At 43.8% G+C, this 24232-nt stretch overlaps 2 protein-coding genes across 8 annotated transcripts in view; one reads left to right on the forward strand and one right to left on the reverse strand.

Moving 5' to 3' along the window:
- The window catches only part of dennd2db (DENN/MADD domain containing 2Db), a 25737-nt gene extending 22120 nt beyond the window's left edge, over positions 1-3617 (reverse strand). For 2 of the 4 annotated variants that reach the window (XM_066703334.1, XM_066703332.1), the window contains exon 1: positions 1956-2184. The gene's annotated coding sequence lies outside the window, so the exon portion shown is untranslated. Of the gene's footprint in view, positions 1-1955; positions 2185-3601 lie in introns of those variants that run through there. The other 2 variants (XM_066703333.1, XM_066703335.1) reach the window with 2 other exon arrangements.
- cry4 (cryptochrome circadian regulator 4) overlaps positions 1-13755 on the forward strand; it is a 20416-nt gene extending 6661 nt beyond the window's left edge. The window contains exons 1-13 of one of the 4 annotated variants that reach the window (XM_066703340.1): positions 7971-8127; positions 8311-8390; positions 9101-9283; positions 9450-9903; positions 10164-10280; positions 11506-11653; positions 11788-11928; positions 12282-12452; positions 12551-12691; positions 12824-12975; positions 13148-13245; positions 13335-13445; positions 13555-13755. In XM_066703340.1, coding sequence (XP_066559437.1) covers positions 9491-9903; positions 10164-10280; positions 11506-11653; positions 11788-11928; positions 12282-12452; positions 12551-12691; positions 12824-12975; positions 13148-13245; positions 13335-13445; positions 13555-13754 — 1692 coding nt within the window. In that variant the 5' untranslated portion in view covers positions 7971-8127; positions 8311-8390; positions 9101-9283; positions 9450-9490 and the 3' untranslated portion in view covers position 13755. Of the gene's footprint in view, positions 1-7970; positions 8128-8310; positions 8391-9100; positions 9284-9449; positions 9904-10163; positions 10281-11505; positions 11654-11787; positions 11929-12281; positions 12453-12550; positions 12692-12823; positions 12976-13147; positions 13246-13334; positions 13446-13554 lie in introns of those variants that run through there. The other 3 variants (XM_066703341.1, XM_066703342.1, XM_066703343.1) reach the window with 3 other exon arrangements.
- Positions 13756-24232: the final 10477 nt, after the last annotated feature.

The raw sequence follows: 24232 nt of genomic DNA on the forward strand, positions 1-24232 counted from the left end.
GAACTCTCCAGGAAACTAAATTAAATCCTTGGACATTTCTCTTTCTTTCTGCAGGAGAAACTAGCGGCACATTGGACAGAAGTCCTTGTAATTATGTGATGGTGAAAATGTTGATTTAGCCCGACTGGCTGTCACAGAATGTACTGTCTATACATGTGCCACAGCTTTTATATCCGCAGCATTTGGCGTCTAACATTCAAGGCCCCCCAGCCAATTTGGTGAGGTTATGGCACAAACACACTTCTGTCTTTCGAGCTGATGTTTTGCTTAGTTTGTCTAGACCAGGTTTGGCCCCACCATTCAAATTCAAGCTTGTGATGACCGTGATCACTCTCTAGAATGAGTTGGCGCTTCTTCTTTTTTTATTTACATGGTGTTAGAGTACGTATATAAGATTAAATATTTGTCCAACTATCTGCCGGCAGACATGTTTTCTGCTGTTTATTCTAGTGACACAGCTGTGTTGATTTAAAACTCCTTGGCTTCCCAGAGGAAAGCACTTGAATGCCATTGAAGACGGGCCTCTAGATAGGATCGGTATAGAGCTGTGCAGGGCTGGGAAGGGGTTACACAAACCAAACAAGAAAGAACTCAGCCAGCAAATTCAGTGATACGTCCCCAGTATGGCTCTGAATCATGCGAAAGCCACCGCCTGCTCTGCATTCCTCTATTCAGTACATTAAATGAGATTTACAAATTAGGATTGACAGTCTGTTTTCAGTTGAAAGATCTCAGTGTTCCTCCTTCTCCTTTCTTTAGAGAGGGAACTCGCATTCTGGATAAAGCTAAAATCACTTGAAGTTTTATCCACAGCAATACTTACAATAAAAACGGTTGAAAATTCACTTCACACTATCATGTGTGTGTAAAACACTACAGGCCTAATAATAGTGAAAACATTTTTTAAAAGCTAGAATGTGTTATCACAATTTTGAGCTACGCTTGCACAAGTGTGGTTTTGTGGCAGGAAATGGAAAAAAAAAATGGCTTTGAAGGTTAGGCGACTGTCACAACAAGTCACTCTTCGTTGAAGTGACCAGAGAGTCCAAGCGAATGCGATCGAGAACACTTTTTGTTTCGGTTGAAGTCTATAATGCAAATTGAAGGTAGCTGTTTCAGAGTGGATTCTTTGGCAGCATTGAAAACATGGTTCGAATGACTTCTTAAGGACACGGCCCCTCTTCCTCCATCAGTGTGGAGGAGTCTAGAGAGCACCAATGTTATTTTCTTTTATATAAGCTCAAGTTTAGAAGTGTTGAAGGCCGGGGGGGGGCATAATTGTAGGAAAGAGTCATAGAACTTTTACTGTGAAATTGCCAGTATTATCCCAGGCAATTTGGTAGCAGGAGAAAAGCACCTCTGATACTAAAACAATTAAAAGTAACTGATGTTTTGGCACGAGTCCATTGTGTCGGGACTCTGTCAGGAATGCTCAGATCCTGTCACTGCTGAATTATGGGCAGTTTCCCATTTTCTGTCAGGGCGTGGCCGACCCTTTCACTGGAAATTAATATCTTGTGATTAACCCCTTAGTCAACATCCAGTAGTTTTTTGCCGCAAAAGGGGGTGGAGATACCTTCTCAGTGCAAGCAGCCGCACAACTGAGCTCAAGCAACAAGGAAGGGAGACGGGTGACTAAGGAGCCAAACCTCTTCAACGTGCACACAGATCAACAACAATCAAATAAACAACTCTGATCTTCAGGGTAGCCCCATATCTGTAACTTTGGCTTCGATCAAATGCGATTAAAGATGTACTTTTTGTTACTTGGAAAAGATAAGGCAGTCAAGAGTAATAGATTAAAGGGGGTTAGTTTTCACTGAGCAAGTAGCAACATCTGCCCTGTTGACTTCAAAACAGGTTTTGTTGCTTTTCCAAATAAAGGCTGCACTGCGTCTGAAACTTGGACTTGGAGCCCCTGGGCGACAGATTACAGTGAAGTGATGTTTACTCACCTCTCGTCCCCGTTCTCTCGCCTGCGTTGATGCTGATTACTGCAATCCTAGCAGATGTGTCGGAGTTTCTCAGGTTAACAAAGGAAAGTCACAAGAAGCCGTGTTAAGCACATTGCACGTTGACAGTAAGCTGTGCAACGGTGTTCAGAGCCTAAATGCAGGCCAGCTCTCCACCCTGGTGTGGAACACGCAGTGTGGTGAAGAACAGTGTGTGTCGAGAGGAGAGACAACTATCAATGACACAAGTGGACTTTAGACCTCGCGCTGCGATTATAGTCAAGAGGATTTCCTTGATCATAGTTCCTTAGTGACGGTCAGTGTGTGTGGTAAGCCTGCGCAGTAACAGGTCTTTCACTACAGTGTGGCTATGCCACATGGGGGGGCAGCAATGAGTTGTGTCAGTGTGGTCATCCTTATTCTCTGTCAGGTTTGAGGGCTACTCAGCTGGACCACCTAGCTCAAGAGTGTGAATGGGACAGCAGCAACTGCAGACCAGGACACACAGGGTGGAGTAGATACACAAGCTTATAAACTGATCTGCAGGAGGAAACTCTGCACAATGCTGCGGGAGTCACAATACAGAAAAACAACATGAAAAGGAAGAGTGTGTGGGCAATCCTGGGGACTTTCTCTGTGTGAATGAACATCCCAAAATATCTACACTTCAATATCAAATAGCTAAGCCTACCTGAAACCTTTTTGTAGTGTTTTAGTTCTCGTTTTCTTGGCACACTTCGCCCTTCCGCTATGACAGGATGGCAGATAACACTTTAATCTACTTCCCTTTGATGTACCTGCTAATTCGCAATCGTTTCAACCGTTTATCTGCAATCTTCCCTCCATTTCAACACGGTCACATCCTGTTGTCAAGACGAGAGAAATGCTACCATACCTTGAAACACAGGATATGTCGCGATTATCTTGAACCCTTTAATTGCGCCCCACAGCTGCGGCCGCTGCTCATTTTATTGATTTCATCTGGACCTGCGTCTTACACTAGGTTCAGTACTAGTGTGTGGAATACAAGTTATAAATAATGCTTTAATAAACCCTCGTGCAAAATGATGATGGGTTATGGGTAATGTGTCCCCTCCCTCTGATTAAATATAACTAAAAGGTTAAATCTACTCATCCTAGTGTGTCCTCCCACTCAACTCCAACTACAGCCCTGTTGCTGATCATTTCCCCTTTATTTAAATAAATAAATCTTGAAGGACCAGTCTGCTGACAATTCTTTGCCTCCTGTGTTGTGACACAGTGGAGGGGGTTACAGAAGACCGAGTTTACTTTCTGGGTGTTGAGCAGCTATAAAGTTTAATTTGAACTGAACATGTCGCAACAAGAGACACTCAGAATTGTGTTCCTGAACAGCTGCTCATAATGTACGAGTCTGTATATACCCCCTGTGCCTCTTCCCTTGCCACGCAATAGCTGACCCAGTGGTACAATTGACGTAGCAAAGGCAATTTACATTTATTATGGTTGTAAAACGATGTTGCCAAGCACCTTGGTTACATGGAAATGACCAAACTATTAATGAGTTTGCAATGTGCTTTACTTCGCTCTGCTCTTCAACGGTTCACAGTTCAGTCTGAGAACGTAGCTCTGTCAATAAGCCATGAAAAGTACCTTCAGTCCTTTCTTACCTCTTGCGTGTTCAATTCTGCGTGATACTCGGATGCTCGGGTGCAGAAAGTGGTTCAGTCCCAACTTAAAAGTAAAAAACTGGAACGTTTAGATACTTTGAAAGGGATTTTTTATTCTCTCTCTTTGTTCAATTTAGAAGGTGAACAGCCTTGTGAGAAAGACCCCTTTCTGATTCTTTCTTTATCCGTGTCGACTCCCGTCATGGTTTCTCAGTTCCCCTTTTGAGATTAATTCAGATGTTTAAAAGACTTTAAGAGCAGTAAAGATCAAGACAAAAAACATCACCACAGTGTTTCAGCGTTTATTTATTTTTCTCATTTCCATACTACATACCTTTGATTAGCTGGATTGGAAAGCTCTGTGAAATCACAAGCACACAATGAATAAACTCAGACAATGCTGCCCAGAAACCGAAAAAGGAACTCTGCTCTGCCACTGTTTCAGCATGAGCATGTGACCTTTATTCCAGTTTTTGTTTTGTTTTTGTGATGCACCGTGTTATGTTTTTACTATTACTATTACCTGTACAATCAGTATGTCGAAAATATTTGCAATATTGCTACTACATGGCATTGTTAATGCTGAACATTTCCAAACTGTGCAGATTTTTGTCTTTGTGTGTCTTTTTGGGGGATTATCTTGAGTTGAACTGCAGGCCAGGACAGCCCCTCACCCCTGTGTCTGATGAATGCTTTGGTGCGAGGCCTGTTTACTGAGGCTCCACTTCAGTGTTTCTCAATTATTTCTTAAAAGCCATGATTTAATCAGCTGGCCCTGACTTAAATACACACACACACACACACACAGGGAAACATTGTCCATGTGGAAATTCCCATTAAAAGCAGTTGCCTATGACAAGCAGAGCCGTGGCAGGACAGTCAGAAAACTTTACAAGAGAAAATAATTCAAAAGGCAGGATTCCAGCAAGTCCCCATGCCCCTCTCTGCCTTGTGTAAGTGCAACACAACAGCCCCGGTCCGACCCAGAAACAACTCGGGTGATTTGTTTTACTGGGAGTTTATCAAAAAAAAAAAACAAAACAATAGTACATTTTAAAAATCCCCTCTATTAGTTATGCAATGCATAGTCCTGCTCCAAGACAATCACACATAAGGCAGTCCAAGGACAGCTAACACATCTCCTTTCAGTTCACTGTATTTGTGTAGCACCACAGCAAGACAAAGATAAGCTGAATTATCTGAAAACCGCACCCTGAAATGGACTTGCCACCTCGGTGGAGTGAAATGGCATTCTTTGCGCTCGGTCTGACCACAGCGCAGCAGGGCTAGACCACAGGAACAGGACAGTGGGGGAATAGGTGCTTATTGTTTAGACTCACATCTGTAGCTAAAACTATATCCAGACTCAGGGGCTGTAGGCAGTTTTCACACTTTGTCAAACTTTCACTGGACTAAGTCAGCCCACAGGTGAGAAGTAACCATATAGTGATTGTGTGTGTGGGGGGTGTCTCTGATCTGTACAGTGTAGTCAGACAGACCAGTTTAACATCTGTTGTGTAGTGTAGCTGGGACCCTTCACTGGAATTGTACAGTCCGTTTTTGGGCAGCGCCACCTAGTGGTCTACAGACTGCAGCACTCTTATGGTTTAATTTTAACAAGTTGGTTGTAAGATTTTGTAAGTGCCAATCTCTGTTCCTGAAGTTGTAGTATATATCTACTATCTATATCTAGTATATATATATATATATATATATATATATATATATATATATATGTGTGCAAGCCACGGAACAGATGTGGTACCTACGGAGAGAAATGTCTGTATAGTTTCTGCAGGAGTCGTGCAATGATATCACACTAAAAAATCCAGAACACTTTTTAGAACACATTTCTGCAACACTGTTTGAACACTTTTTGGTGTATATACATATGTCGGGTGCTTTGTACCTAATTCCCGCAACATTTACTGATTAACACAGCTAACACAATTGCGTTGTAACAAGGTTGTGAGCAGGCTGTGTGTTAGCGCAGGAAACAAAACAGAGTGGCTGTGAATGGGATTGAAGGAAAAAAAGGCTGCCCAGTTAAAGGTGACTATTGATTGCTAAAACTGATTGGGGTTTTTATGCATTCAACTTTGAAATGCGACTTGATATATGTGCACTTCATCGTCTGCAACAGAAGGTAATTATGTTTCAATGTGAGTTTAATTGCGTCGGATGTGAACGTTTGTGTTATGTTAGCTGAAGCAACCCCAACAGCAGATTAATGAGGAATATCAATGTTGCATATGTTTAACACAACGAAATGTCTGCCATTGTGATTTATGCTATTTATCCATTATGACTATTTATCCATCGTTAATGGTTTTCAGCCTTCAGGGTTGCATTAAACCCATACACAAGACCGTGCCCTTAAAATAAGCGACGTGGGCGGCACAATAAAGAAGATGCTTTTCATTCAACTAGTATTACGCATCGTTGCGCCCCCTGGCGCGCGTCTGAGCGTCTGATCCATCCTGTTTTATTAATGTCTTTCACTTTCGCAATGCATGTCTTCTAAATAAGCAGTGTGGCTGATACAGAAATGTGTGTCAGGAAAAACTGGAAGGGTTTGTACTGGGTGAGATAATCACAGTCATTTTCACCAAGCAGTTAAAATCCTCTTATTTGATTATTGATTTCGAGTTGACATAATCCAGCCATTAGAAATATGTGCTTTTCTGTTTTAAGTTCAATCAAATATCATAGGTGATTGTGTTCACTGCGGGGTGTGAAATATACACACAGCCTAAATCAGCCCAGATCAATTGACTATAATAGCAGTTTTCACTGATAGGCAACTCGGCGACTTTATGATCCACTGGAACCCACTGTAGGGAGGGCTTGTGTAGTTTGTATTTGAGTGTTTTTCTCTTTCTTTGAGATCCAATTGAAGGGAGTCGTAATTGTTTCACCCCCCCTGTTTGCACTGAAAGGCTCCCGAGCAGCAGGAGGTAAACAGACGTTGGTCAGATTAGAAAGCGACAGGTTTATGAAGACCAGGAGCACCAGGGCTCATCACAGCAGTGTGCAACGTGACACGCCAGGGGCCAGTACAGCCTGCTCTTACAACACAGCGCACTCACTCACACGCGTCTCTTCTGTTGTGTCATGACTGGGAAAGAAAAAGCTTCATGAAAAGATTATAATCCTAATAACCATCATACACAAGGGAACAGGATGTTCCACATGAGCTTTCATTTGAAGAGTATTGTCTTATTGACTTATTGATGCTGTTCAGAAAGGTTTGATATGCAATATGGGTCTCAGGGTTGAAAGGACTGCCCAGATGTCCAGTACAGATGTGCAGCTCGGATATTAAAAACCAGTTTCAGAGTTTTATGGATTTGTTTGTCTATCTGTGTATTTACTTAAAATGCTTTAGTGAAGTAAAGTAAAGTAAAGCGGAATCAATTATTTACTGGTGTTTAATTAGTATTAAACCCCAATGGTGGCACAGTGGTTTTATGGTCTTATGGCTTTATGCTTTTTTGTGTTGTTGTTATGTGGTAATTGAACACACAGGGTTATAGCTGATTTAATATGTCTATGGGGAGAAAAAGAGAGAGAGAGAGGTGTGTGTGAGTGAGGGGGTATGAGGGTATGAAAATAATTGCCCGTTATCCTCCCTGCTGTATCTACCGTCCTTAGCCGATAGAGGGAGCAAAACTGACCTACTTTTGTTATTGTTACGTTCACAACATGACAAGGCTTTTATAATGTTACCTCACTACCTAGAGTCTTACACCGCAGTTATACCATAAAAGTATGTATTCTGAAGAATTAGGGTCAACAATTATAATACACGAATGGTAACCTATTTATAACTGTATGGATAACACTGTAGAATTAAATCTGACAATATGTATTTTTAATGCCAGGAATGATAGATGTAGTTATCTAGCCCCTGTGTGGCACACACGTGTTTTATGGACTTTTTTCCTTAGTTATGCTTATGCACGGCATTTCTGACAGTACAGTTATCATTTTGAATGGTCGTTTGTTCGCAGATTTCATAAACACAGAAAGAGTAATAATTTATTAACAATGAATAATAATGAATTATGAGTGTTAACTATGCGGTAGTGGAAAAACAAATGCGGGAAATGTATTAAAATAAGGCTGCTGTCACTAGAGAAAGTGACAGCTTTGTTACCCAATAATATGATGTAGAGGGCGTTCCCACCCATGGGCTCGTCCAATGGGAGGTGTCACGCTACTTTCTTGGACCACGCCCCGTGGACTTGTGCTTGATTGACAGGCCCCGCCGCCGATCCGAACCAATAGCAATGTGTCGTGTGAAGGCCGCTGAGAGGCGCTGCCCAATGAGCTGGAGTGGGACGCGCCGGGTCTGTTGTGCTGCCGGGGCGGTTCGGCTGTATTAAGGTGCTGTCGGGCTGGAGGGAGGTGTCCGACACCCAGACTCCTCATAGCGGTGTGCATTATAGTCCCCCGGACTCTTATTAATGACCTGGATCAGCTGTAATTAATCCAGTCTGAGAGGGGGACGTGCACTGCAGGAGGTATCTGTTCAACTGTTACTTGTGTCTTTTGCAACAGTGTTTCTTTTGCATGTTATTATGATGGCTGTGGTCGTTATTCTAGCTGTTACTAATACAGTAATATACACCTGCTTTTTTCCTTTGCTTGTCACTCCCCTTACAGTAGACCCTTCTTATGATTGTTTTTCCTTCTTTATTTTTTAGATTCGTGCTATATGCTCGTACAGCCCAGCTCTGTGCTCAGTTTTGCTCCAGGCTGCGTTCTGGTTCTGCACGTCAGACAGGTCTGTATAAAGTCAAGGGGACACGGAAATAAAATGCAGATGTCGCAGTGATGTGATCAGGTTCTAGATGAACCAGTTAATTTAAAATTGAATGAATACATGTACTGCTCATCAAGAAAATGGTGCAGGGATTTTGTATGTTAAATAATGTCTTCTGCAAAGTGTGGGTAAAGGTCTATTCGGAGTCAGTATTCTTGCACAGTCATTGAACTATATTCAGCAACAAAAGTGTCAATTACAACTGAAACTGCTAATTGGGTACAGATGATGTAGTGTTGTTTTACCTCTACAGGGATGGGTTCGATGGTGACTTTAGTTTGACTTGCAGGAGAAACACACACACACACACACACTTTCTCTCACTCTCTCTCTCTCTCACACACACACACTCTCTCACATACACACACACGCACTTTCTCTCACTCTGTCTCACTCTCTCTCACACACACACTCTCTCTCTCTCACAGACACGCACACACACACACACACACACACACACACATACACACATGCATAAATCACAAAATCAATTTTCCAGTTTTACCATTTATTGGCATTACCTTCCCTTAAGCTAACTTGGTTATTTTGCTTTGGATTGCAAGCTTATGGTCTGTGAAATGGCAGCTTGCAAGCTCCCTCCCCCTCCCCCCCCAGCCCCACGTGGGAGTTTTACCTCTTCGCTTGGTCTCCTGTTGCTTTCAAACATCCAGGTTTTATCCCCTGCCGGAATTAGTATAAGACGATCACAGTGTCTTGCATACTGACCTACCAGCCCTCCTGCCAGTGTGAATCCGCAGAGCTGTCCTGGTCTGACTAAGCAGAGCTGACAGCAGAGCTCAGAGCCGACCGAGATGTCGTCGCCTCGCCCATTAGTCATCCCTGACAGTATAATTGTAAGACTTTTTCCTGCTGGCACGTACAGCAGTGTCTTCAAACAAGTGATACTTCTCATTTTTCGTTTTTGCTTTCTCTATGAGAACAACAATTGCCAAAACAAAGAAAAGCATCTGCCTTGCTCTCTCTCCCATTTGACTCCTCCCTCTCTCTCTCTCTCTCCAGAGCCCAGTAACAGCTGGATTTGGGGAACTGGTGACCCCACCATGACTCACCGGACAATCCACTTGTTCCGGAAGGGGCTGCGACTCCACGACAACCCTGCGCTGCTGGGGGCCCTGGAGTCGTCGGCCGTGGTGTACCCGGTGTTCGCGCTGGACAGAGACTTCCTGCAGGCGGGCGCGCTCACCGGTGGGCTGCGCTGGCGCTTCCTGCTGCAGAGCCTCCAGGACCTGGAGCGCAGCCTTGCCACCCTGGGCTCCCGGCTGTACGTGCTGCAGGGCCGCTACGAGCAGGTGCTCCGGGACCGGGTGCGGCGCTGGGGTGTCACCCAGGTCACCTTCGACACTGAGGTGGAGCCCTACTACGCCCAGCAGGAGGACTGCATCCGCGCCCTGGGCCGGGAGATGGGCTTCGGTGTGCGCTCCTGTGTGGCGCACACCCTCTACGACCTCCGGAGGTAGGCGTCCCAGGAATAGTGTGTTTTAGTGTTGTTTTTTGTGTGTATGTTTTTATAACGGTTCACGAAAGAAGCCTTGTGTCGCAGTAATCTCTGAAACCTACTGTCGCTTCAGAAATTAATTCCTACGTTCCATGCAGGTGTGCAGGTAGAGGCGTCTCATTGTGGCGGACCTGAGGGAAAGGGGACAGCCTGGGACGCTTCTGTGGGGGAATGTAGTCGATGATTATTCACATCTTCTATTGTTTCATTTCTCACAGGATCGTTCAAGCCAATGGTGGGGAGCCTCCTCTGACGTATAAGAAGTTTCTCCACGTGCTGGCGCTGCTAGGCGACCCAGAGAAGCCAGCACGGCAGATCACCCCCGAGGACTTCCAGTAAGTCTGCTGGGGGTCAGAGTCCTGTTTGTATGGGGGCGGAGGGTTCTTTCCAGTCTATCGGCATGCCTCGAGGGGGGGTGCACATTTAGAGATGAGTTTCAGGGAATTTCCTCCTCTGTTCTGTGTAAGCGTAGTCTGTTCTGTTAGAATATGTGTTTTAAGCTCTGAGGTTAATGAACCTGTCAGCACTGTTGTCCTGCCCAACACTCATTCAGCCTCGTTAGCTGTTGGCCCCCCAGGAATAAGTGGGCTGTGCTTTTGGCCCCTGGTTGTACCTCCAGTACAGCCAGAAATGTGGAAGTGGAAGTGGAAGAGGATGGCTCACATTGCTGGCGAGAGAGAGCTGCCAGGGAACAGATGCCGCTTTAGAAAGCTGCTTATGTTGGGTAACACCCTGTGTGTGTGTTTGTCCGTGGGTTCTTGCTGGGGCTGCCAAAAGACGCCTGAAGTCTGACGCCTTGGAGAAACGCAGCTCAGCGGGGGACAAGCTTGAACACCCGCGCAGTGTTGCTTGCAGGCCCGCCCCTATAATAATGAACCCCGGGAGCTCAGGGAAAGGTGTCATATCGACAGTGAGTGTTGACTCTTGAGATTTTTCTAACAGAAGGACTTGAATGTTGTAAACAAGTTACCAGGCAGCAGAAGATTTGTAAACACATTTGTTTTCTTCTTGTTTTCATTTTTCTCAAAGGCTTCTTTGTTCAGTGAGGCTGAGTAGCTCTAGTCAACGCATTCAAAGTGTGGTGTGTCACGGGGGCCGCTGTACGAGCGTGAGAAAGCTGTGGCTAAAGCTCCAGACCTGATGTTAAAAACCGGAATGGACTGAATGGTTGTGTGTGACGAGCTGTTGAGGTGGATTTGTTTTTTAACTAAATTTGTTCCACATTATAAGTAGGTAAAGAAAACGGAAAAGAGAACGTGTATTATTATTATTATTGTAGACATAAATATAATAGCTGGAGAGGATGTGGATTGAAAAAAGCTGTGGAGCTGAAAGTTCATGTGAACCTATTCTGACAGTTCTTGCCTCCCATCTCCTGCATCTCAAAACAGACGAGAGCTGCTGCAGGCTTTTTCCTCTGCTTTTTCTTTTCCCGTTGAGTGGCTCTAGTGGGAGGGAGATAGCAAAAGCTGTTCATATCAATTTAAAGGAAGCGGACTGGTTGGTGTTGGTGAAGAGCGTGCGTTGAAGACGGTCGGTGTGTCCGTGTCTTCTCTCCAGGAAGTGCCACACCCCCACTGAAGAAGGCACGGAGCAGGACCGAGTCCCCAGCCTGGAGGATCTTGGGATAGCGGTGGACACGGAGCCGCTGTGGATCGGCGGGGAGTCGCAGGGTCTGCAGCGACTGGAGAAGCACATGGAAAACCAGGTAGGCTGGACTCGGCACGGTTATTAACGAATTAATGAATGATAGTGATGAATTGTATTCATGCTGCATGCTGATAGGCACAGTGCTGTCTTTTATTGTGCTAGGATTGTAGGTTTTATTCCTTACTGTTTCAGGGTTGGGTGGAAAACGTCGCCAAGCCTCGGACGATCCCCAACTCCCTGCTGCCGAGCACCACGGGCCTGAGTCCGTACTTCAGCACCGGCTGCCTGTCCGTCCGCACCTTCTACCACCGGTTGTCTAATATTTATGCGCAGGTGAGAGAATCGTTTTCATTTTGACGTCGTTTGTGAAATCTGCATGAAGTGATCGACCCTTTTTTCTTCTGAGGGGAAAACAAAACAAGCGGTGACACTTTGCCGAGGTGGGTCAAATTATTAGAATTTCCCCATAGAAAACGACGATGCCCTCTTTGGGAAGGTGTCTCGAGCAGAGAGGACCTGCTGACCTCTGAACAGACATTACGAAATACACCCCAGAAAGAAGACAACATTCAAACGAATCCAAGATGGAAGGAGTTTATTTGAATTTTTTTCTGAATTACACAGACCTTTAAACAACGGTTGTGTGATTTGTCTTGTTTATTCTCTATCGTCCTTCTCCCCTGCAGTCCAAGAACCATTCCCTCCCTCCGGTGTCGCTCCAGGGCCAGGTTCTCTGGAGAGAGTTCTTCTACACGGTTGCTTCAGCCACGCCCAACTTCACAAAGATGGCAAGCAACCCCATCTGCCTACAGATCGACTGGGCCACGAAGGCGGAGGCCCTGGAGAAGTGGAAAATGGTAAGCGTGAGAAGCCAGTCTGGCCCAGAGTGCATGGTGTTGATGGCAGTGGGCTGGTGCTGATCCCGTGTGTATCTGCCCCCGCCACCCCTCCACAGGCCAAGACGGGCTTCCCCTGGATCGACGCCATCATGACCCAGCTGCGGCAGGAGGGCTGGATCCACCACCTGGCCCGGCATGCGGTGGCCTGCTTCCTGACCCGGGGAGACCTGTGGATCAGCTGGGAGGAGGGCATGAAGGTAGGGTGTACTCAACGCATGGGGGGTGTAGGAGTAGTTACCCCCAAAGGTGTGAGAACCTAGAGGATTCATGTGTCTGTGTGTCTGTGTCTGTGTCTGTGTCTGCCCTCACTGTGCTGCTTTGGTCCACAGGTGTTTGAGGAGTACCTGCTGGACGCCGACTACAGCGTGAACGCAGGGAACTGGATGTGGCTCTCTGCCAGTGCCTTCTTCCACCAGTACACCCGCATCTTCTGCCCAGTCCGCTTTGGCAGGAGGACCGACCCTGAGGGACAGTATCTCAGGTGGGTCCACGGGTCAGGGGTCAGAGGAAGTGGAGGTTGTACAGAAAATTGTACTGTTCAGTCATCTTTTTCATCCTCTAATTGTAGATCCAGACCTCACTGGAGATTCGAGGTTGTATCTGTTTTATTGGCCAAAAACATGAATAATTCACGGTTTGGTTTTGTCTTGTAGGAAGTACCTGCCTGTACTGAAGAATTTCCCCTCAAAGTACATCTACGAGCCCTGGACCGCCCCGCAGCACGTGCAGGAGGAGGCTGAATGCGTCATTGGTAGGCCGAGAGCCACGGGTCCATCCTGATCATTTTAGTGTCTTAGCAGTGTGACGCCGAGCCACCCTTACCCTGCCTTGTTTCTCCAGGCCGGGACTACCCCCTGCCCATGGTGGACCACCGGGAGGCGAGTGAGAGGAACCTGGTGCTGATGAAGCGGGTCCACAGTGAGCAGGAGAACACGGCCCAGCTCACCAGAGGTCAGTCCCCCCCCAGTTCCCCTTTGATGATGTCCCCTTCCCCCTCTTCAGTGGCGGGATGTCCCTACTGTCCTCATGCTGTTTTGATGCCCCTCTTCCCACCGCTCAGATGTTGCGGACGACCCCATGGAGATCCGGATGAAGCGGGCCTACCCGAAGCATGTGGAGGAGACGGGCCGAGCGGACGGCTTCTTGGAGACCACGGGCTGCGCCAAGCACTTCCACCATGAGGGCGAGCTGAAGAGCCTGCCCTGCAAGTGGCCCAGCAAGGTCATCCAGGTGCCCGAGCTTAGCGGGGAGGTCATGTGAGGTGAGGAGAAGAGCCGCCGGCTGCCCCCCCGCTCTCTGGACCCCATGTGTCTGTTGGATCCCATCGCACGTGGATCTCTGTACCTCAGGGGAATGCATGGACTGTTTATATATATATATATATATATATATATATATATATATATATATATATATACATCTACATCTGCATATTGAATATATTGACGGTCACCCCTTCTTTATCAGTACTTAGAACTACAAGGACAGTGTTGGACACGACTCTCGAGCAGCAGCCGGGTCACTTGGCCTTAAAGGGCTTGTCTCCCGTCTCTCGGATGTCAGCTTCCTATTGAAGACCTAAATACATCTGTCTGTCTGTAGATTTATGTTGCTCTCCGTGGTGTCTGGCGGGACAGGGCAGTTTTAATCTCACTGTCATCTAACTGTGGGGATGGCACTGCCTAATGAAGTTCACACCTGGCAGGATCTGTGACCCTGAATAGCTGATTAAGTTACTCCCTTCTCTTCTCCATCCAGAAATGTGCCGCCCTGCACGAGCACTTTGGTCCAGTCCAGCTTTTACTTTACGATTATAAAGGTTGTGTGGAAGTTCGAAACCACAGTCTTTGAAGTCGAAATTCACGATTTTTTTGTTTTACTAATTCAAAGTTGTAGCAGAATGTTTGTCTACCAACCCAGGCACTGGTATGAAGCCGGTCCCTTGTTCAGGCAGGATGGTCCAATTTTATTCTAAGCACGTGCGCTATGTTCGTTTACTTGGGAAGGGGTCAGTTCGGTCCACAGTCGCTGAGTAGGACGATCAACGGGTGTTTATTTTCAGCTCTAACACATTTACAGCCTGTCAATTAAATACAATTGTTAAATATTTTACATTTTAATAAAATAAAAATAGCAAAATGATTTTACACTTACACTGGCAAATAAAAATGCACTACATCCACAATTGCATCCGCACCTATTTAATGCTTTAAAATCCTAATTCGACAGATTGCGCATTTCTGTCGGCTCCGTCACATTCATAATGTTTATAATAATAATAATTATTTATAATTACACAAATTACTCCTAGTTAGAGGGGATTACGGATAGATAAGTTGCATATTAAGAGTCCATGGCAGTAATTTCAGTAATTGTATTTTTAAGCGATACATGCAATGTTGGAGACATGGGCATGAATATTGCTTACCATGAGTTACTGTTTTAAAATCTTGTCATGCAAGACACATTGTAACTATTGACTTATTCCAGGAAGTATTGAAAGTATGTAACCTGAATGAATGTGAGAAACTGGAAACTCCTTGAGCTCCATTGTTCAGATGTTACCTTTGAGGACTGTAAAACCGTAAGGCAGTACTGAGGCCAAAAAATACACATTTTTAAGTCCCAGATGTATTAATTAATTAAAGGGCACCTTCCATGTGAAGTGTAGTGTTTTAATGTGTTTAAAATGGCAGGAATGATTCTACTAATACTGCAATGAATGTCTGTTCTTACTGAATAATGCAATAACCTTGCAATGCCAGAAACAAACATGTGCAAAGCAGGAAGAGACTCCCGAGAGACGCTTCTGAAGGACAGAAGTTCCTAATGAAGGCCAAGGTGTCCGTCTGGATGCTGTCGAAGCCCCCGTGAGCAGCTGCCTCTTGTATCTCGTGTGTCACGGTACTTTTGGTGATATGGTGTTGAGCGCCATGGATTGTAGCCCAATGAAGGGATGTAAAAAGGCCACCGATTTCACACAGCCTGCGATCGAGGAACCGCCTGTACCTCGGGCTTCATGACAAGGTGTTCCCACTGCCTCCAGCACTGTTTTGATAACAGCAGGTGAAGTGTTTGTTCATTTCCATGGAGCTTGTTCACCGGCTTCTTAAACAAAACGCACATTGCAAAACAGAAGCACTTGTTATTTTGTATGTAGTTGTTTTTATTATTATTGAAAGGGGTCATGGAGGTATTTTGTAAATCTGTATCTCAATAAAATCTTGAAAAAAAAGTAAAAAATTGTTTTGTGAGTCGTCCAGTTTTGACCTTGGCCAGCTGCGGCTCCTTTTGTAGAGCCGGGGACCCGAGGGATTGGGTATCGGGGGCCTCGGATCATTTCCCATATCGATTCTGAGCCGCCCTCCTACTGCCTCATCTCGGCTGATTGTTTCCAGAGCGTGGTGAAGCCTGGCGTTAAAGACACTCAACGGTACACTTTAGACACCGCGAAGACGGGGAGCTTTCCTGAGTTTTGACATTGGTTCACGTGAAACCTCTTAGTTCACTCTTCTTTGACAGCATCGGTCTAGGGAAGTCTCATATTATTTCTGAGGGGTATAAGCCTGGCAATGTGATATTCAATATGTGGTTGAATTTATTCCCCTGTGTTTTAATTACAGTTTGGAGTTCAGTGCAATCAGGCCTGCAGGTTTGATGGTCTACAGTAAGGGCACTGTGAACATTGTTACTTGAGCCCAGGGGTACTGGGGTTCAAACTGACTAATTCAGTCCGAGCAAGAGCTGGGAATAAAAAATTAAAGTGGGCGGGACTTATTTGTGATCTGCCAGCAGGATGCATAAGAAACGTCTGCGTTTAGTTTCCAATAAAGAGTTTCAGCATCTGAATACATTCTGGATTGATGTAGAAGTACTGTATATGTAGGATTTCTCAATAAACGTAAGTGTCTTTCTAGGATAAAGCAGAATCCTGCCCATAATCCTTTAATGAAAGCAACAATGTAAAATGCTATTGCCACTTCCCTGGTGGTTTAGGTGCTGCTGATTCACAGCTTGTATGTGTTCATGGTACAGAGGGACCTTTGGTGTAGTTACTAAACTATGTTTCTGTGTGTTTACCAACCAGTGGAGGATGATGTGCCATCGCAGGGTCCTAGAACAGGACAGGCCCTTTCCAGAGCTGATAACGCCCCCCCACCCACGTCCACCAGAGCAGCTGCATAAACCAAGGGAGCAAGGGACTGTAAACCCAGGAATGTAGTTTTATCACTTGTCCAGCTTTGAGATTTGAAGTTTGCTTGTTTTTATATGTATTTAACGCAGCTGTGTACACGACTGATATGAACTCCCTGTGTCGTAAACAGCAGCCCATAGAGGGCACTGTTTATCTCTTAACTAATATCTGGACGGGTTGCGCTGCCTTTGGATATGTCCCTGATTGACTGGGCTGATTGCTGTGTTGTGTGTTTGGATTGTATGCATGAAACTGGGGAACGTCTCCCTCTTGTGGTCACTGACAGTCACTGCACACGTCACCTTTCCTTTTGGATAACACTGATACACTGGTTGAAATGGTAAACTACTACTGTAACTTATTATATATGACATATGTATGTGCGTGTATACATAGATATTGTATTAGAAGAAAAAGTTACTGCTTGTGAGATCAATCAAATCTCCTTCCTGTCCCACCCCCTGCCCCCCTCCCAGGTCTGTGGAAAAGATGGTGGCTTCCACGAGGTAAGGTGTGTGGAAACGGGTGGTCCATTAAAATACATAATTGAAATGTATTTGTATTATTTATTATTTGTATTTGACCCTTTTTGCAAGGTGGAGGAGGGCGGGCCTGGAATCAATTACACAGTTTATGATGTAATTCATGGCTCAGCTTAGCATTTATTTTAGTTTGCTTTTTTTGTTTTTCTGTCTCCAAGTTATATCTGCATCTTCCAGACCTGCAGCCAGGTCTACGAGCCTACATTCCTCTGAGGTAATAACATTCCATCACTGTAAACAGTTTAGTTTATTGATTTAATTATTTTAACATTTATTATGTTATAATTGTTTTGGCTTATGTTAAATATGCAATTAAAATAGAAATATGATATTCCTGACAGTAGAAAACTTTTCTAGATTATGGCCTACTGGTATAAAAAAGAGAGTAGAGGTTTGATCTCTGTATCTCCCATAGCGTGTGACTGTGTGTGGCACACCACTTTGAATGTAATTGCTTTAGTTCTCATTAATCAGTCTCTTTGCTGATTGTATTTTTGGAAATGTAAAATAAAACATTATGTGTGTAATACTCTCAGCTTGGCATGATTAAGAGTGACATCCACAGTCACTGTGTATATGCCATTGTGAAATGAGTTTTCTGTGTATTAGTTTTTGTGTGTTTTTTGTCCTCCAGGTCTTCACGAATTGCTGTTTGATTTCCTCTTTTCTCTGCTGGAGTCTAATTCAATCCTCACACCATTGCTGTCTCTTCCAGATAGGTCCTGTTGGTGGGAGTCGTTTTGAACAGATGCGTTTCATCTTCAATCAGCAGGATTTCTGGCTCCCAGGTGTCTTTTATACAGGTAACGAGCTGAGATTAGGAGCACTCTCTTAAAGGGAGCTCGTTACCTGTATAAAAGACACCTGTCCACAGAAGCAATCAATCAATCAGATTCCAAACTCTCCACCATGGCCAAGACCAAAGAGCTGTCCAAGGATGTCAGGGACAAGATTGTAGACCTACACAAGGCTGGAATGGGCTACAAGACCATCGCCAAGCAGCTTGGTGAGAAGGTGACAACAGTTGGTGCAATTATTCGCAAATGGAAGAAACACAAAATAACTGTCAGTCTCCCTCTGTCTGGGGCTCCATGCAAGATCTTACCTCGTGGAGTTTCAATGATCATGAGAACGGTGAGGAATCAGCCCAGAACTATACAGGAGGATCTTGTTAATGATCTCAAGGCAGCTGGGACCATAGTCACCAAGAAAACAATTGGTAACACACTACGCTGTGAAGGACTGAAATCCTGCAGTGCCCGCAAGGTCCCCCTGCTCAAGAAAGCACATGTACAGGCCCGTCTGAAGTTTGCCAATGAACATCTGAATGATTCAGAGGAGAACCGGATGAAAGTGTTGTGGTCAGATGAGACCAAAATCGAGCTCTTTGGCATCAACTCAACTCGCCGTGTTTGGAGGAGGAGGAATGACCCCAAGAACACCATCCCCACCGTCAAACATGGAGGTGGAAACATTATGCTTTGGGGGTGTTTTTCTGCTAAGGGGACAGGACAACTGCACCGCGTCAAAGGGACGATGGACGGGGCCATGTACTGTCAAATCTTGGGTGAGAACCTCCTTCCCTCAGCCAGGGCATTGAAAATGGGTCGTGGATGGGTATTCCAGCATGACAATGACCCAAAACACACAGCCAAGGCAACAAAGGAGTGGCTCAAGAAGAAACACATTAAGGTCCTGGAGTGGCCTAGCCAGTCTCCAGACCTTAATCCTATAGATAATCTGTGGAGGGAGCTGAAGGTTCAAGTTGCCAAACGTCAGCCTCGAAACCTTAATGACTTGGAGAGGATCAGCAAAGAGGAGTGGGACAAAATCCCTCCTGAGATGTGTGCAAACCTGGTGGCCAACTACAAGAAACGTCTGACCTCTGTGATTGCCAACAAGGGTTTTGCTACCAAGGTCTAAGTCGAAGGGGTCAAATACTTATTTCCCTCATTAACATGCAAATCAATTTATAACTTTTTTGAAATGCGTTTTTTTCTGGATTTTGTTGTTGTTATTCTGTCTCTCACTGTTAAAATACACCTACCATTAAAATTAGAGATTGATCATTTCTTTGTCAGTGGGCAAACGTACAAAATCAGCAGGGGATCAAATACTTTTTTCCCTCACTGTAAATGCTCATTCACAGCATGTCTAGATGGTTTGTTTTGAATGTCATCGTTATCTGTTGTCGGCCACTGAATAAATCTGTGCTCTCTTGTTTATTGGTGTTGCAGGACTGGAGAAATTCTTACCCGAGTTTGGTGCAATGTCTACCTAAGAACTTACCAATCAGGATTGGTGATCTAGATTAGCTAATTAGGAAGTCAGAGTTGCAGACAGTCAGTCTCTGAACCAAGAACGGAAGCCAGGCTAGTGACATCAAAAAGTTGCAGCCATTCAGTGTCTATGCTATTGGTAGCTAGAATCATATGGGTCCCAGGGTAAATAATAAGATTCCCAAGTCCATCTTGCTTCAACACTGAGGAGATGTGGATTGGCCAGTCAATTTGACAGACGCTGGCGATGTACCCATGTGCCAGACTTGTCCTTGGTCATTTCCTTCAAGACAACAACCTGAGAAGCTGATTGTCATTTGGGAAAGCTTATCCTGCCAAAGAAACTCTGGGTGGGTCAACACAATCACAGGATGCCGCCACTAGAGAAGAATGAGACAAACGGAGGAGCCTAATTTACAAAGCTTTATTGTAAAACAGTTAAAAAAGAAATAAATACACCACAAAGGGCACCCATACACAGGTGGACTCTGGACAAGATTTATTTTGGTGCTGACAAATCTGCATGGCAATCGCACAGGTTAGCCCAAATTTGGTGGAACTACGCAACCCATCTTAGCTGTGGGTGCGGTCCAAATAATGGTTGATTATTAGTATTTCAAACTAACACGTTTTTCAAAATATTTCACTTTTTCAGAATTATTGGCTATAACCCAGAAAGATCTACAAGACTCACGGAAAACTTGATTGTTTACATTTATGCTACAATTTCATTTAATCACCTGCTAGGTAGAAATACATATTTACTGGAAACAAAATTTAACTTGTAATACATATGATGAGAAAAATCTTTCCAGTAAATCTGAATGCATTATGTCGGATCTGGAATGTATTATATTTATACATAATGCATGGTATTTGTCTGAAGGTGTTAGGGGAAAACCAAAATTAAAAAATGTAAAGAAAGCTGTTTTTTCCACAGAACCTTCTTTAGGAGTGCTTCTGAAGTGTGTGTTTTATATATATATATATATATATATATATATATATATATATATATATATATATATATATATAGTGCTGGCCTAAAAGTTCAAATCCTGGTGAGGCATCTGTGTCTGCAAATCTCATTATTGTTTCTGCTGTTTTTGTGCCAGAGGGGGCAGTTATATACCAGAACTATAATCAATTAGAAGGAGAGTCCTGGAGTGCTGGCCTGAGACCTAGCAGGATCTGGGTTCAAATCCTGTTTTCAGTATCTTTCTTTTATAAATCTGTTTGTGCTGTGTTTTCATGCCAGAAGGGGCACTGTGAGGTGGATATAGCATTGAAGTCCTCACCATGCAGAAGACTCACCATGCAGAGTGATAGTCTCAGAGTTGGGAATTCTGGAGTTCAATCCCAGTAGACCATCTCTGTTCTGAAAATCTGTGGCTTGTGTGTTGTTTTAGGGGACACTGTGATGTTCATATACCACATCTTTGAGCCAGTAATAGGAAAAGTAATGTGGCCCACTGCATGCAGTGTTTGCCTAGGACCTGGGTTCAAATCCTGGTGGGGCTCCTGTTTCTCCTAATTGTTCCTGCTGTTTTAGCACTGGAGAGGGCAGTGTGAGGTTGATATACAAGATATGAATATACTAGAATACATAGTCTATTGTGGCTCACTGCATGAAGTTCTGCTCTGCACCCTAGAGGACCCATGTTTAAATCCTGGTAGAGTCCCTGTCATCTGAAAATCCCTTGAGAATGAACTAGTATGTTGTTTTAGGGTCAGAGTGGCAGTGTGAGGTTGATATACTAGATATTTGATAATGTGAAATATCTGGTACAGTTCTGGGCTCTCTAATCTATATTAATGATCTGGACTGTGAGATAGTTAGCAAACTTGTCAGATTTGCAGATGATACTAAAATATGTGGCTCAGCAGATACAATCTCGGCAGCACAGGCTATTCAAACGGACTTAGATAATATTCAGTTGTGGGACGACACCTGGCAGATGAAATTCAATGTGGACAAGTGCAAGGTATTACATGCAGGTAACAAAAATGTCCACTATAATTACACTATGGAAGGAAATGATCTGAAAGAAGTAACGCATGAGAAGAACTCCTAAATCTATGGGGACTTATTACGTTCTCCAACCAAACAATGTGGGGAAGCAATAAAAAAGGCAAACACAATGCTAGGGTATATTGTCAAAAGTGTAGAATTGAGAACAAGGGCAGTGATGTTCAGACTGTACAATGCACTAGTTAGAGCTCATCTGGATACTGTGGACAGTTCTGGGCTCCACACTTCAAGAAAGATATCGCTGCTCTAGAGGCAGTTCAGAGGAGAGCAACCAGACTTATTCCAGGTCTGAAGGGAATGTCCTACTGAGAGACTGAGGACCTGAACCTTTTCACCCTGGAACAGAGGAGACTACGTGGGGACTTGATCCAAGTCTTCAAAATCATGAAAGGCATCGTGGGGCAAAACAAAAACAAAAAAACAAACAAAACCTTTGCTCCTTGTTGAGCCGACCTAAACACACAAACCATGTCCCTGTCTAAACATATAATGAATAAAAAAACAAACCACAACCAAACTGAAGGCAATTCACAGTCAGGGTCAAGATGAAGAGCCAAAGTTCATTACTAGTATGTCTTCCCTGTCGCCGTCTCTTCAGTACACACTCCCAGGCTCTCCTCTTGCCTTGCCAACAACAAAGACTGCCAGCTTCTGGCTCTGCATGTCATGTGCTTCCCCTGCATGATGCATCTCCTGGGGCATCAATCAAATGGCTGAACCATCTCTACTGTTATTTCATTGGTTACAGGGAATATCAATCATTTGTATTACTTTGTATTCACTCTGAGATGATTTTATGGTTGATATTTGTGTTATAATACAAATATTTTTGGTAATACCACATATACATTATCCACAGATGTCTTTTTTGTTAGGTTTGCTTTTTATTGTTAATTTAGACTACATTCTATAGATAAATGATTGCCTGCCTCAGTTCCATTGTCTGTTTTTTTCATGTGTCTTTGCTTGATTAACATTCCCTGTAACCAATTAAATAACAGTAAAGACGGTGCAGCCATTTGATTGGCTATTCAATTAAGTCTGAAACCTGACACCGACACAAGTGACTCCTGACACAAAATTTGAGTGACACCTGATACTAAATTCGAAGATGCTTGAGACCTGACATAAAATAGGCATGATGCCAAATGAGTGACACCTGATGGGTGATATCAAATATGAGTGATAACTGACAGCTGAATGCTAAACGTACTGAGGGCTGATCACAAAACTAAGTGATGCATGACAACTGACGCCGTGTAATGAGGATGTCCTAATATGGACACCGTATGGAAGAACAGTTACACAAAAACTAGTGGACCAACTTGTTCAGCAATGTCATCCAGTATTGTGTTGCTACTCAAATAAATGTAATTCTCATCTTGACAAGCTTTTTTGTTTCCCCTAATTCATCATGAGATCTACTTTCAACCAAATCCATTTAGGTTGGCTGGTCAGACAACTAAGCTCAGTAACCTACTTCATAATTGTCAAAGGTATTACAAGCCTATCTATCTAATATCTCATGACAAACTATAAAGCTAGTTATGGTAAACATGTGAATTACCTGTTGCCCAGTTTGGCGCTGGGGTTGGTACCTGATGGCTCGCCATGTTTAAGGAATGCATGGTTTGTCATGAGATGTAATAGATAGATAGAGTTGTAATACCTGTGACAATTATGAAGTAGGTTACGCTTGGTTTTCTTACCAGCCAACCTAAATGGATTTGGTTGAAAATAGATCTAGATGAATAGATGAATTAGGGGAAACAAAAAAGCTTGTCAAGATGAGAATTACATTTATTTCAGTAGCAACACAATACTGGATGACATTGCTGAACAAGTTTTCAACATTGGTCCACTAGTTTTTGTGTGACTGTTCTTCCATACAGTGTCCATATTAGTCACTTAGTTTTGTGATCAGCCCTCAGCACGTTTAGCATTCAGCATCACCCTGTCGTTACCGTGAGGCTCCATAGCTAAACTAACTGAATAGTGACTTCAAGAAACAAAGTTCAATTAATCAAAATGCATAAACTGACAAATACAGAATAACATAAATTTATTCTAAATAACAACACGTTAAATAAACGAATTGGCTCCTACATTATGTATAAGTATTATATTGTAACATTCCGGGACTCCTGCCCCACAGTGTAGTGACCGGACCGCATCACTGACAGGCTTCACAACCCCTACATATTATTATTGCTTGGTTGTTTATCTGTAAACTACGTTGTAATGTACGATTTTTGGGATGATTTCTGTGTGAAATGTCTGTGTTGCACCCCCTTCTGTCATACAGGTATAATCAGTGGTAAAACAGAAAATCTGGCGTATAGTGGTGACCTATCAGACCATCACCCTGCTCACCGATTGGCTTAGGAAGAACTGTCACTCACAAACAGTGGTCCAATGGAGACCCGTGATCTACACCTTCCTCTAAGCCCCGCCTTCACGGAGGAACTGTGCCAAAACTCGCAATCGAAAAAAACGGCGAAGAAAGAAAAGTCTCGCATCCCAACCAGATACGTCCATTATTTCACTCTCAAATATTCTTATATTTTCAACTAGATTTAGTCTTAATTACAATATATTTTATTTTGAATTCAATACTTACGGCTCTAATTTGATCCCATGGATATTAGCATACTTGGGAGAAAAAGGGAAAATGTTACCAAACGAAAAAA

This window comes from Amia ocellicauda, chromosome 5 (genome assembly GCF_036373705.1).
Source record: "Amia ocellicauda isolate fAmiCal2 chromosome 5, fAmiCal2.hap1, whole genome shotgun sequence".
Classification (NCBI taxonomy): Eukaryota; Metazoa; Chordata; class Actinopteri; order Amiiformes; family Amiidae; genus Amia; species Amia ocellicauda.